The sequence below is a fragment of the Elephantulus edwardii genome, unplaced genomic scaffold, assembly GCF_000299155.1.
Source record: "Elephantulus edwardii isolate Elephantulus edwardi_28Jun2011 unplaced genomic scaffold, EleEdw1.0 scaffold00015, whole genome shotgun sequence".
Lineage (NCBI taxonomy): Eukaryota > Metazoa > Chordata > Mammalia > Macroscelidea > Macroscelididae > Elephantulus > Elephantulus edwardii.
In genome coordinates, this window is record NW_006399765.1 from 1,334,082 (window position 1) to 1,348,620 (window position 14,539).

The 14,539-nt window shown below is 42.8% G+C and overlaps 1 protein-coding gene across 1 annotated transcript in view; it reads right to left on the bottom strand.

Annotated features, from left to right (window-relative positions):
* The window catches only part of TGM6 (transglutaminase 6), an 88,650-nt gene extending 80,117 nt beyond the window's left edge, over positions 1-8,533 (bottom strand). Inside the window, exon 1 of the mRNA XM_006881669.1 lies at positions 8,467-8,533. Within this exon, the coding sequence (XP_006881731.1) occupies positions 8,467-8,533 (67 nt within the window). The remainder of the gene's footprint in view (positions 1-8,466) is intronic.
* Positions 8,534-14,539: the final 6,006 nt, after the last annotated feature.

Here is a 14,539-nt window from a genome sequence, read left to right on the forward strand (position 1 = left end):
GGAATGGCCCCTTCAAACAACATGCCCAAAGCAGGCGAGAGAGACAAAGTTTCACCATCTTTGCCTCGAAGGAGCGCTCTGGTTGCACTTTCTCCAAGACAGACTTGTTCGTCCTTTTGGCAGTCCATGGCATATCCAATACTCTCCAGCTACAACACAACTCGAAGACATTGAGTCTTCCGTCTTCGGATTCATTGTCCAACTTTCATGTGTGCATGAAGCAACTGAAAATACCATGACTTTGCTCAGACACACCTTAGTCTTCAAATTGTTATCACCAAGCGAGCTTCAAAGAAAGGCTTGCGTCCCACATCTCTGGAAATTCTGACTTAAACGGAATGAGATCTGGGCTTTGGAAGGTACCCCTCTAGGGTTTTCCCCAGTATGGAATTTACCTGGGGTTAACTGGAGGTTGGTATGGTCTAGGCCTCCCTCTGCTGGTTGTCTTTAAGACTGCAGCAGGCTGTACTCACTGAGCATACTTTGGGGTGGGGTGTGTGTGTATGTTTCCTTTGTATTCTAGAGTTCCTGTGTTGTAATCTGTTGGGAGTTGCGCTGCCAGTCCAGAAGAGGTGGCGCTTCTCTTGTGGTTCGAATCCACCAGCAGCTCCACGGGAGAAGGATGAGCCTCTTCTCATGGGATTTACAGCTACTGAAAACCCCGCTGGAGGATCAGTTGTGTCAGTTCCCATCAAAAGGCAGTAAATGAATACAGACAGAGAAGCCTCAGTGGTCAAGGGGGCGGGGGGGCGGGTGATCATGGTTGTGGTGGCCAAAATATATTCAAGAGGAAACAAAATGTTTGGCGTTGATGTGTTTGTGATGTGTAGACTGTGGTGCTGACGGAGTGGCCATGCTTTGCTCCTGCCGGTTTCCTGAGCTCCTGCCCATTCTTCAGCTAGTCCCTGAGCTCCCTGATGGCCTTCCAAGATTTTTCTCCCCTCCTTTATTCAGTCAAAAGGTTGTTTCTGTTGTTGGCATGCAGGCGGCCATCTTGGCTTCTTCAATCTCTCTGCAGTTCCTCTGAGAAGCCTTCTTTGGTCCCCAGGGAAAGATGTTGTTTCTTTCTAGCGTGGACATCTCTGTTCTGCCTTCATCCCACCACAGCGTGTCAGTGTGTTAGTTGTTTATTTGCTTCTCTCTGGTTCCCCACTGGGATATGCTCTCTCCTCAGGCCTAGATCACTGTATTCTCTCCCCCAAAGCACAGTGCCTAATGTTAAGTTGTTGTTGTTGTTGTTGCTATGTGCCATCAAGTTGGAACCAACTCATAAGGGAGCCACCATTATGGCTATAAGTTGCATGGGAGGAGACTGCACATCTTTCTCCTGTGGAGCAGCTAGTAAGATTCGAACCATGTGTCTTTGGATTGGCAGCACAAGTCCTTACCACTAGGCCACAAGAGCTCCCTAATGTTAAATAGGTGCCCAAAGAGGTTACTGATAGACTGACTGAATAGATGCAGGTTAGAGCCTCCTTGTTTAGAGATAGGTCTGAACGAGAGTCATCAGACAGGCAGATAAACCCCTTATCATCTCAGGCCACATTCCCTCCTACAGTTACCTGGAGACGCCCTGCGTGTCTATGATGAGCAGGTCTATGATAACCCTGACTGGGCGTCAGGAAGAGAATGCCTTACTATTAAGCAGAATCACAAGGGTTGTCCCTGCCCTGGGTGGGGAGGGTGTCCTGACACGCAGGCATCAAGTGAGCACAATGGAACAAAAATAGAACACTATCCAGATACTTGAGTACAACTCCTAGTGACCCTATGAATAACTTCCTGAACCCTGTCCCATCCTGCGCCGTCCTCATCATCTCTGACACACTTGGGCCTATTGCTGCAGTCACTGTGTCGAGCCGTCTTGTTGGAGGTCTTCCTCTGTTTTGCTGACCTTCCACCTTTTCAAGCATGATATCCCTTTCCAAAGAATAGCCTCTCCTAACAACATGTCTAAAGTATGGGAGATGAAGCTTTGCCATCTTGGCCTCCAAGGAACACTCTGGATTTTCCAAGATACAGATGTTTGTTCCTTTGGCTGTTCATAGGATATTCAGTACTGTTCTCTAACATCACAAAAAACTCAAAGGCATAAATCCTTCTTCTGTCATCTTCATTTACTGCCCTGCTCTCAGATGCACAGCAAGTGGTTGAAAAAACCATGGCCTGAATCAGACACACTTAAGTCTTTAAACTAAAATCACTGATCTTAAATGTTCTGGAGAGGCCCCTGAGAGCAGACTTACCCAAGGCAATATGTCTTCTAGACTCTTAACTGCTGGAACCAAGGATTGTTGATCCAAACAAGAGTAAATAATTGACAACTTCAGTCCTTTCTCCATCTGTCAAGATGCTGTCTATTGGCCCAGTGGTGAGGACCTTGGTTTTCCAGATGTGATGTTATAATCCACACCCAAAGCTGTACTCCTTGCTTTTCTGCAGCGAGGGTTTCAAGTCTCTCCCACTTTCAGCAAACAAGGTTTTGGCATCTGCATAACACAGGTTGTTGATAAGTCTTCCTCTGACCTTGGCACTACATTTGTCTTCATAGAGTCCAGCTTTACCAATTATTTGCTCAGCATACAAATTGAATAGTTATGGAGAAAGGATATATCCCTAATGCACATCCTTTCTTTTAAATCATGCAATATTCTCTCACTCTGTTTGGATAACAGCATCTTGATCTTGGAATAGATTTCTCCTAAGTACAATTAAGTGCTCTGAGATTTCCATTCTTCTCAATGTTGGTCATAATTTGCTATGAACCACAAAATCAAATGCCTTTGCACAGTCAATAAAGCACAAATAAAGTTTCTTCTGGTATTTTCTGCTCTCAGCTGGGATCCATTTGATATCAGCAATGCTATCACTGGTGCCATGGCTTCTTCTAAATCCAACTTGAATTTGTAGCAATTTCCTGTCAGTGCACTGTTCTAGCTGTTTTGAGTGATCTCCAGTAATATTTTGCTTACATTTGATATTAATAATATCGTTCTATAATTTTCACATTCTGTTGGATCACTTTTCTTGGGTATGGGAACATGTGTGGATCTCTTCCAGTCAACCGACCAGGTCCTCCAAATTTCCTAGCATAGTCTGGTGAGCGCTTCCAGGGCTGTATCTTTCAGTTGAAACATGTTAACTGGTAGCCCATTGATTTCTGGGGCCTTATTTTTTGCCAATGCCTTTAGTGCAGCTTAAACTTTTTCCTTCGTTACTGTTGGCTCTTGTTCTTATGGTTGTTGTTATGTGCCATCAAGTCGCTTGTGACTCATACTGACCCTATGTACGAGAGCCCTAAACCCTGCTCTATTCTGTGCCAATCTCACTGTCTCCAACACAGCTACTCCCTCCACTCAGTCACTGAATCAGTCCATCTCATCCAGGGTCTTCCTCTCCTGCGCTGTCCCTCCATTCTCCCAAACATGATGTCCCTTTTCAAGGACTGATTCTTCCTTGTAACATGCCCAAAGTATGTCAGTCAAAGTTTCAGAATCCTTGCCTCCAAGGAGCAGCCTGGTTTCACCCTCTCCAGGACAAACCTGTTTGTTTTCCTAGCAGTCCATGGTATAGTCAATACTCTCCTCCAACACCAGAGCTCAAGGACATCAATTCTCTATCATTCCTAGTCACTGTCCAGCTTTCCAATGTATAGCACTCAATTGTGAAGACTATGGCCCGGATCAGGCACACCTTAGTTGCCAACCTGACATTCTAATGGTACTTTCTAAAAATTTTCAGTGTTAACCAATTCTTTTTGGTACAGTGACTCTGTGTATTCCCATCATCTTCTTTTGATGATTCCTGGATCATTCAAGATTTTGCCCATAGTTTTTCTTAATATTGGAACTCGAGGCTTGAATTTGTTTTTCTGTTCTTTCAGTGTGAGAAATACCAAATTCTTCTCTTTTATTCTCTGACTATATCTCTTTGCACATTTTGTTATAATACTTTGCTTTGTCTTCTCTCACTGCCCTTTGAAATCTTCTGTTCAGCTCGTTTACTTCGGCATCTCTTCTTTTTGTTTTGGCTTCTCATCACTAGTGCAATTTGTAGTCTCTCCTGACATCCATTTTTGTTTTTCCTTTCTCTTCTGTCTTTGTAATGACCTTTTCCTCTCTTTATGGATGATATCCTTAATGACATCCCACAGCTACTCTGGTCTTTGATCGTTGGTGTTTAATGCCTCAAACTTGTTCTTGAAATTATTCTTAAATTCAGGTGGGATAGAGTCAAGGTTGTACTTTGGTTCTTTTGGACTAGTTTTAATTTTCTTCAGCTTCAATTTCAATTTGCACATGAGTAATTGATGGCCTGTTCCACAGTCTGTACCTGGCCTGGTTTTGACCGCTGATATTGAGCTTCTCCAATGATGTCACACAGTCACTCTGATTCTTGTGCCGTCCATCTGGTGAGGTCCGTGTGTAAAGTCACATTTTGTGGTGTTTTTTCTAAAGTATTTGCTATGAATGAATCATTGAGTGTACAAAATTCAGCAATTCTATCTCCAGTCTCATTTCTGTTTCCCAGACTGTATTTCCCAACTATTATTCCCTCCTCATTGTTTCCAGATTTGTGTTCCAGTCACCAATGATTATTAAATGCATCTTGATTTGGTCCACTTCAGGCTGCAAAAGTTAGTAGAATCCTCATTTAAAAAAAAAAAAGAATCCTCATTTCCTCTTCCTTGGCTTTAGTTGTTGATGTATATATTTTTGAATAATAGTTGTATTAAAAGATTTTCCTTTTATGCATATGGATAGTATCCTATTATTCACAACATTATAATTTAGGAAATATTTTTAAAACTATTTTCAAGTCTTGACTTTTATCACAAGCAGTTTCTGTTGGATTTTAAGTATTTTTTATTATTAATTAATAAAGTTATTTATGCATTAATAATGTTTTTAGGAATGACAGATGTGGGTGTTTTTTTCTAATCCTCTATATGCTAGCACATACTCTTCATACTTTATTAATTCTTCATAGAATAAATAAAAATTCTTATCATATCTCTGTTTCATATGTTATAAAACTAGGACCTAGAGAAGTAAAGTTAATTACTCAACATTAACTGATGGGGGAGCCAGGGTTCAAATCTACGTGCATTTGACACCAAAGCCTATGCTTTTAACTGCTATGCTGTGTTACTATCACGTCTTCAAATTTGTTGCAAATTTTTTTTGGCTTATTGCTTGCTTTCTTATTTTGCCTACAATAATTTGATGTTCATAAGCATAAAATCATAATTATGTGCAAATAATCTAGTATTTTATATGCAGACATAGATATTTGTCTACCCTGTATGGGTTTTTTGGATGACCCCTAAGTGTGGAATAAGCTGGACAGCGTCTTACTTGCCATCCAGGTAAAACCAGAGTAATAATACTTTTAGTTAGGCCAGTTATACTTAGGATAGATTTTGAGAGCATCTTTTGAACTATGAAGGCAACACCATTCTTCCTCAGTGTTTCATTCCCAGCATAGTTGATCATGTGATGAGCTGATTCAAAGTGGTCCATACCCATCCACCCATCCATTGCAGTTTGCGAAGGTCAATCTTCATGTGTTCCATTTCATTTTTGACAACTTTGACAACTCCCGTTTTCTACGTGCATACTTCCTACATTTCAGGTTCTAATTATTAATGATTTGCTACTGTTTCTTCTCATTTTTCAGTAGCTTCCCATCTGGGCTCTACCTCTAATACTATAACCACCTGCATTCCTCCGTTCACAGGGCCTCAGAAATCCTGTTGATACTATTATTCAGATCCTAGACTGTGATTAGCTGTAGTCTCTTTCCATAGTGCTTGTTGTTAGCTGTTATGGCAGAAACACACTTTCCTGGATGTCTGTATCATATCCCTCCCTGTCTCTTGGTAACACTGTGCTGATATTTGTCACTGAGCCTTCTTCAGAACTTGTCTAGGCTGTGCTGTGTAACACCAAAGTCAGTCTCCATGAATTCCAACTCTGCTATTTTCTTGCTCTCTTATGACTCTATTACTTCTCTAAGTCTTAACTCGCCCATCTATAAAATGGTAATAATACTAGTACTTTCTTTAAAGGAATGCTGAAAAGATTAAATAAGTGCCTGTAGTGTGTCCAGAATGGTGATTAGCATGTTGTAGTCTCTCAAGGAATGCAATCTTATTGCAATTGGTCACTACATTCATTTATAAATTCATTCACTCATTTAGTTCCTTCTTGGATATTTATGAGTACTTAAGCTAAGCCAAGGAAGATTTAGTGGCCTAGTGGACAAGAAGTTGTGCTACTAATGCAAAGGAGGATGGTTCAAATCCATCAGCTGCTCCGATGGAGAAAGATAGGCAACCTTCTGCCAAGTGATTTACAGCCTCTGAAAACTTGCTGAAGGGTCCGTCATGAGTCAAGTTCCAGAATTTGATGGCAGTGAGTGAGTGACTAAGCTACACCCGTGTTCTGTATACAGAAAGCTGTTAAGAGCTGGTGTTGACCCCATGGTGCCTAACTTAACACTCTACACCCTGGTGGCACAAGGGTCAAGTGCATGACTGCTGCACCAGAAGGTCAGCAGTTTGAACTCATGAGTTCACTCTGGAGGAGAAAGGACCTGTCAGTCTATTTCCATGAAGATGACACCATGGTACATCTCAGGAGGCAGTTGCACTCTGCTCCATAACGTCACAATGAATTGGAATCAACTCAACTGCATAACAATGATCTGTTGTTGTTGTTGTTGGGTGCTGTCGAATTGTAGACGACTCATAGCGACCCTATGAACGAAAGGCCTGAGCACTGTTCATAGAGTTTCTGGAGGCAAGCCATTTCGGAAGTGGATGCCACTCCTGCTCCTAGGCTTTTTTTAGTCAGGAAGCTCCAGCAAACACTGTCTGCCATGGGTACCATTACCACGTTTGGCACATCAGTGTCACAGCGTTCAGCATCACAGCAACCAAGAGTTACCTCTGTATAGCAATGCACAGATCAGTGCTATACCACCTAGAAGAATGTTTGACAGAAAAACAATTTGAACCAGGCCTGAGGGCCGCAGATTAAAATCACCCACCTTAGGCTTGGTAGCATAACTTTCTACCCACTAGGCCAACATAGCTCTATGTCGTCATTGTTATTGTTGTAACAACAACAACAATGATCTACACAAGATATTGTGCCAAGGGCAAATGACATAGCGCTTAAGGAGACATGGATGTTGCCTGTGACAAGTGCATCATTTCTAGGAGAAGGATAGACATATGCCCAGATGACTTTAGCCAATGTGCTCTCAGGAAGACATGGCCACAGGGCAGAGATTGGGCAGGAGAGAAGGAATGAGTGGTGCTCAGGATGCAGGAGTGCTTCCTAGAAGACGGGACAATGGAGTTGGCTGGGAGATAGTGAGTTTTTTTAATGGAGACGAAGAACAATAAAGACTCATGTCCTTTACTAAATTACAAACTCTATGAAAATAGTGACTTGAAACAACCACCATTTATTTACTCACAGTTCTGCCATTAGCAATTTGACTTTGGCTCCACTGGCAGTTCTCTGTTGGTCTTATCTCCCAATTAAATGTAGTTCAAGTATATGGGGATATTTTTTGTATCTGTACATTTTTCTTGGAGGAAGTGAAAGCAGATTGCTCCTTAGAGTCAAGGGTGGTGAAACTTGGACTCGTATACTTTGGACATGTTGTCAAGAGGGACCAGTCCTTGGAGAATGATATCATGGTGGGAAAGGTGAAGGGTCAGAGAAACACAAGACCCCCAACAGGACGGATTGACACAGTGACTGTGACAATGGGCTCGATCGTGTCGGAGATGGTGAGGGAGGAGCAGCACGGGGTCAGTCTCAGATCTGTTGTTCACAGGACACTATGAATTGTAAGTTGACTCAAGGGCCCATAACGTCAATTTCTTCTTGAATGAAATATGGCATCTTATACCTTCCAAGGAATTTGTTTATTTCATGTAAGTTGTAGAATTTATTGACAGGTGGTTGTTGATAACATTAATATCATATGCAAGCAAGATTCTGCTGAAAAGTATCCATAAACGACTGGAGCAACACGTCAACAGAGAACTGCCAGATGTGCAGTCTGGATTTAGAAGAGGCTGTGGCCCGGCACTGGCTGAAAATCGCCTGTGACTTCATCCATAGCCATTGGTGAGAGTCAGCGCCCAGAGCCATCAGGGGCTTTAAGCTCGTTGCCCACTGCTGTGGTGTGGACAGCTGGAACCCTGGCCCCGACAGGCACCTGGGGCGGGGGGGAACCCAGACTCTGCTTCATGCTCTGCTGGAGAAGGAGGGGCAGTCTCCTGTACCAGTCAGATCCAATTTGACGGTACACACACACACACACACACACACACACTTTTTCTTCTTTTTTAGAAAAAGACTACTTCAGCCGTCGCGGCCCTCTGCCCGGGGCGGGCTGCCCTCGGCCCTCTGCCTGGGGCAGGCTGCCCTTGGCCCCCTGCACGGGGCGAGCCGTTGCGGCCCTCTGCCCAGGACGGGCTGCCCTCGGCCCCAGGCTCGGTGTGAGCCATCGTGGCCTTCTGCCCGGGGCGGGCTGCACTTGGCCCCTGGCTCGGGGCGAACCGTCGCGGCCCTCAGGAGCAAGAAGGCAAGCAGCTGTAACCCAGGACCACCAGTAAGGTGATAGAGCACCCTCCTTTCCCCCCTTTATATCTGCGCCCCTGTTCAGCATGAAGAAGTCGGAGAGTCGGCATCCAATTCCCAAATCAATAAGACAGTTGGTTTGATTACTATTGGAGAATGCTTGTCGTTCCTCTGTGGCATCTGGTTCCCACTGGACCCTCATTTCCTTCACCTGCTCCCCCCACCAACCAAGCTGTGCAGCTCTGCAGCTGCATCCTGGCCCATCCTCACCCTTCTGCCCCCAACCCTCGCCTCCTTGTACCTCCAATATGTTTTTCCCAATAAAAAAAATATTAAAAAGAAAGAAGAGGCTGTGGCACAAAGGATATTATAGATAATGTTATATGGATCTTGGCAGAAAGCAGAGATTATCAGAGGAATGGCTATCTGTGTTTCGTTGACTATGCAAAGGTTTTTGACTATGTGGATCATAAGAAAATGTGGTTGACTTTGAGAAGAATTGGAATCCAAGAACATTTGATCGTGCTTATGCGAAACCTATACTTGAAACAAGAGGCAGTTGTCAGAACAGAGGAAGGAGACACTGCATGGTTCAAAATTGGGAACGGTGTCTGCCAGGCATGTATTTTGTCTCCAAACTTTTTCGATTTATATGCAGAACAGATCATCCAGAAGGCTGGGCTGTATGAGGAGGAACTTGACATCAGGATTGGAGGAAGATTCATGAACAACCTACGTTATGTGGATTGCACAACCCTGCTTTCAGAAACTGAGGAGCACCTGAAGTGCTTGCTGCAGAAGGTCAAGGACTGCAGCCTTCAACATGAATTGGAGCTCAACATCAAGAAAACAAAGAGTCTCACCACTGGGCCAATTGGCAGCATCATAATGGATGGTGAAGAGATTGAGATTGTTAACAGTTTTAGTTTGCTTGATTCTACAATCAATACTCTTGGTACCAGCAGCCAGGAAATCAAGAGACAATTTGCATTGGGAAAATGAGCTGTCAGGGACCTCTTCAGAGTACTGAAGAGCAATGACGTCAGGCTGGAGACTAAGATGCTTCTGATCCAGGCCATAGTCTTTGTAATTGTGTGCATCAGAGATCTGGATAATGACTAGGGATGATAGAAAGAGAACTGATGCCTTTGAGCTGTGGTGCTGGAGAAGAGTGTTGAATAGACCATGGACTGCTAGGAGAACAAACAGGTTTGTCGTGGAGAGGGTGAAGCCGGGCTGCTCCTTGGAGGCAAGGATTCTGAAGCTTTGTCTGACATACTTTGGGCATGTTGCAAGGAGGGATCAGACCTTGGAGAGGGATATCATCTTTGGGAGGGTGGAGGGACAGTACAAGAGAGGAAGACTCTTGATGAGAGGGATATCGATTCAGTGATTGGAGTAATGGAAGTAGGTATGTCAGAGACAGTGAGATTGACACAGGATAGAGTAGGGTTTAGGGCTCTTATACATAGGGTTGCTATGAGTCGCAAGTGACTCGATGGCACATAACAACAACAACAACAATTATTATCTTTTAGATATCTGCTGTTCTATAGTGGTGCCACTTCTCTCGTTTCTGATTTTAATAATTTACCTTCTCTCTTTTTCTCTGGTCAATCTGGCAAGAAATTGATCCATGTTGTTGATCTCAAAGAACTTGCTTTTAATTGCATTGATTTTCTTTGCTAAAGACTGTGAATGCTGTATTGTACAAATTTTTACTAGCTGTACTTTTAGCTCCACTTTCTAATTCTCCTTTTTATTTCTTCTCTGACCTATAAAAAGTAATTTTTCATTTCTAAGTAGACTATATATATATGAATTTGTTGCCTTGTTATTGAATCTCATTAATTAGGACAGAATATATCTTGAATGATTGGAATTCTTTAAAATTTCTAGAGAGTTGTTTTATCCAGTCTATTTTAGTAAATGATCTGTGGAAATATTCTAGCAATATTAGTTAGGTAAATTGGAATGCAAACATTTCTCAAAACTTCCACATTCTTTCTAATTGCCTTCTATCTGTTTTTGAGAGAAGACTGTTGAAATCTCTGATAATAACTGTGGATTTTTCTATTTCTTCTGTCAAGTCCATACATTTTTTTCTTCATGTAGTTTGAAGTTTTATGTTGTTTTTTTTTAACAGGTGAATAAACATTTCAGATTGTTATGTTGTCTTGATTAGCTGCTCTTTTTAAAATCTTTTATTGCTTTAAAGTATTTGTATGGTGTTAACACAGCCACTCCAGCTTTATTTTTAGGATTGTTATTGTGCTTTGTAGTTTCCTACCCCTGCATTGTATATAGCGGAGCTCTGTGGCCCAGTGGCAGGAAGCTGTGCTGCAAACCTGGAGACGTGTGATTCGCATCCACCAGCTGCTTCGTGAAAGAAGGATGAACGATCTCCTCCCATAAGATTAACTGCTTCTGAAAACCACTGGAGGGTCAGCTCTGGGTTGGTTCTGACTTGATGGCACACAAGAACAACAACAATAAAATACGCTTACTGTCTGTAGAGCTCTTGTGGACTAGTGGTGAGATTCTGTGTTGCAATCCCGAAGGCATGTGGTTCCAATCCACCAGCCGCTCTGTGGGAGAAGGATGGGCAATCTCCTCCCATGAGATTTACTGCCTCTAAAACTCTTCAGGAGGTTCAGCTCCATGTACATTCTATGTAACAGAAAATTTAAGGTTTTAACTCTCTGTCAACGATTGTTGATCTAACACCATTGTTTTAAGGTGTCATTCTTCTTTCTTGCCAATCAAGCTCCAGGTCTGTCTGGGCGTCCAGCACTCATGTGCTCAGACTGACCTCAGAAGGATGAATATTGATTGATCCAAACCCGTTATGACAGTTCTAACCCCTCTGCCAATGACTGAGATGGAAGTGGATTTCTGACCCAGTCTGGTCAATAGGATGTAAGGGAAGAACATTCATGTACAGCCTCCTAACAATATGCTTTTTGATGACAGGGAGTGTGTACCTTCAGTTTGTACTGTCTGCGAGGCTCCTGACACAATGCCCCAAACATGGGAGACACTGAATAATGAGTATCTTCAGTGCAGATGAATCAGTTAGGAAGCCTTTAAATACAATATACATGACTCAAAGGGCTGTCAACAATGAGAACACGCTTTATCTCACTTAACAGTCTGGAAGTAGGCAATTTGGGGGTTTGCTGTCAAGTCAGCTACAACTCACAGAGAGTCTATTTACAACAGAGCAGAGTGACAAAAAGACCCAGTCCTGTGCCAGTTGTGACGTGAGGGCACACATCTACAACAACTTCCTTAGTATATAGCGCTCTGGTGGCCTCGTGGTAAGAAGTTGTACTTTCAATCCTAAGGCACAAGGTTAGAATCTTCCAGCTTCTGGGGAGAAAGATGTGAAATCTCCTCCCACGTGATTCAAAGTCTCTGAAAACCTGCTTCAAGGTTAGCTATGAGTCGGTTCTGACTTGACGGTACACAATAAAGTACTGTGTATAAGGGAACTCTGGTGGCCTAGTGGTAAGGAGTTGTGCTGCAAACCCAAAGGCATGTGGTTTGAATTCACCAGCTGCTCCCAGGGAGAAAGATGGCCAGGCTCCTCTCATGTAATTAACAGGCTCTGAAAATCTGCTGGAGGGTCAGCTATGAGTTGCTTCCAACAGCACAAAACAACAACAATACTACACAGAGTTGACTCTTACTTTTTCTTTTTTAATCTGATCTAACCATATTTTTCTTTTAACTGAACTTAGATAATTTACATTTAGTGGAACCATTAATATATTGGATTTAAATCTGCTATCTTGTTATTTGATTTTTAGGACGTTGGCCCTGTCTGTAGTCTGTTTCTCTTTTCATCCTCTACGAATCTTTTTGATTAAATCTTTTTCTTTTTTCCTATTACATTTTTACCTACTTTGTTGGCTTGCTAGCTAGAATGCCGAGTTCTTTTTTGTGTTAGTAGTTGCTTTAGATTTATGGTCTATATCCTTAATTTGTCACATCCTAGCTTCAAACGATAACACATCACCTTTGTCTTATCCTATTGGCCAAGGGGAGCCCAAGGGATGGGAAGGCAATCCCACCTCTTGGTGAGAAAGAATGACAGAGTTCCAACAAGAGAGTCATTCTTACAGAGCTGGAAGACACTATTGTGGTCGTCTTTGCAAATATTCTGCCTGAGTCATTATTCATTGAGCTAATAATATGCATGAAGGAGTCCCTGGGTGGTGTAAATGAACGATGACTTAACTACTAACTAAAAGACTGGCCATTGTACCTGCCCAGGGGCATCTGCCACGAAGCCTTGGTTCCACCTGGTTCCGAAAGAGCCCAGGCTTGAGCAGAGTTCTACTCTGTAAACTCTGAGGTCACTATGAGCTGGAATTGACTCAACTGCAGTGGAGCACACGCCAGAGGCACTTTACCCTCGTGAAATGTTATTAGGGTGACTACATCTAGTAGAGTCATAAAGACCCTGTGAACAACAGATCGGACTCTTGCCCTGACTTGTGCCAGGTACCTCACGACTTAGGTTCCAGTTCAGCCTCTGCATAGAAATCAGAAAGAGTAGGGAAAGAAAGGTTAAGTAGCTTGCCCAAGTTTGTACAGTTAGGAAGTGGTGGAGCTGGGCTTTGAACTGAGATAGATGAAACAGCCTATCAGAGATCTTGATCTCCTCCTAATAATATGCTTTTTGATGACAGGGAGTGTGTACCTTCAGCCCTGTCTGCGAGGCTCCTGACACAATGCCCCAAAAATGGGAGACACTGAACAATGAGTATCTTCAGTGCAGATGAATCAGTTAGGAAGCCTTTAAATAATAGTATACGTGACTGAAAGGGCTTTCGATAATCAGAACACGCTTTATCTCACTTAACAGTCTGGAAGTAGGCAATTTTTGGAGTTTGCTGTCGAGTCAGCTACAACTCACAGAGAGCGCATTTACAACAGAGCAAAGTGACAGAAAGACCCAGTCCTGTGTCAAGGCCATTTAGGGCTGGTTAGTCAATGTCATATTAAAGTCAGAGCACTGGGTCATCCTGTTCTAGTCTCAGAGAAGGACCATCACAGCTCCAGACATCATTCTTACAGGACCTTACTTAAAAAAAAAATAGCAAGGCTTCCAAGAAACTGCACTGTAGCCCCAGAGGTGAGCAGTTCAAATTCACCAGATGCCCTGCTGGAGAAGTAGGGACAATCTCCTCCTGTACCAGTCAGATCCGATTTTACAGTAGACACAAAAAGAATAAAAAATAAATTTTTTTTAAAAGCAAGACTTCTTTTCATTAAGCTTCTGTAACAGGAAGGAAACAGTTTTCCTTAAAACCTGTCAACAAACTTCCCTTACATCCTCTTGTCCAGACTGGGTCAGAAGTCCACGTCCAGCTCAGTCACTGGCAGAGGGGTTAGAACTGTCATGACGGGTTGACATCAATCAGGATTCATCCTTCTGAGCTCGGTCTGAGCACATGAGTGCTGGACGCCCTGACAGAACCAGGGCTTGATTGGCAAGGAAGAAGTCTGACACCTTAGAACAATGGTGTCAGATCTAAGCGTTGCCAGAGAATTCGAACTTTACATTTTCTACTACATAGTTCCCTGTGATCTCGCACAAACAACACGGGGCTGTCAGTACCTGTCTTATCTTGTGTGACTACAATGGAACTGTCCTAAGTGGATTTAATTTAACAAACAAATGTATTCTCTTAGTTCAGGTGGTTAGACGATCACATTCGGGGAAGGTGTTCACTCTGTGTAGGGTCTTGTCTTTGATGAGGATATGACATGACATCCTTCTCTCTCCTCATCTCTGCTTACTTGCTTAATCTCTTTTGTATTGCAAATGACATTGACTTCAAACACACCCTACACTAATACTGTCTCACTAACATAACAACAACAACAAAATCCATTCCCAAAATAGAGCTCTAACTACTTTG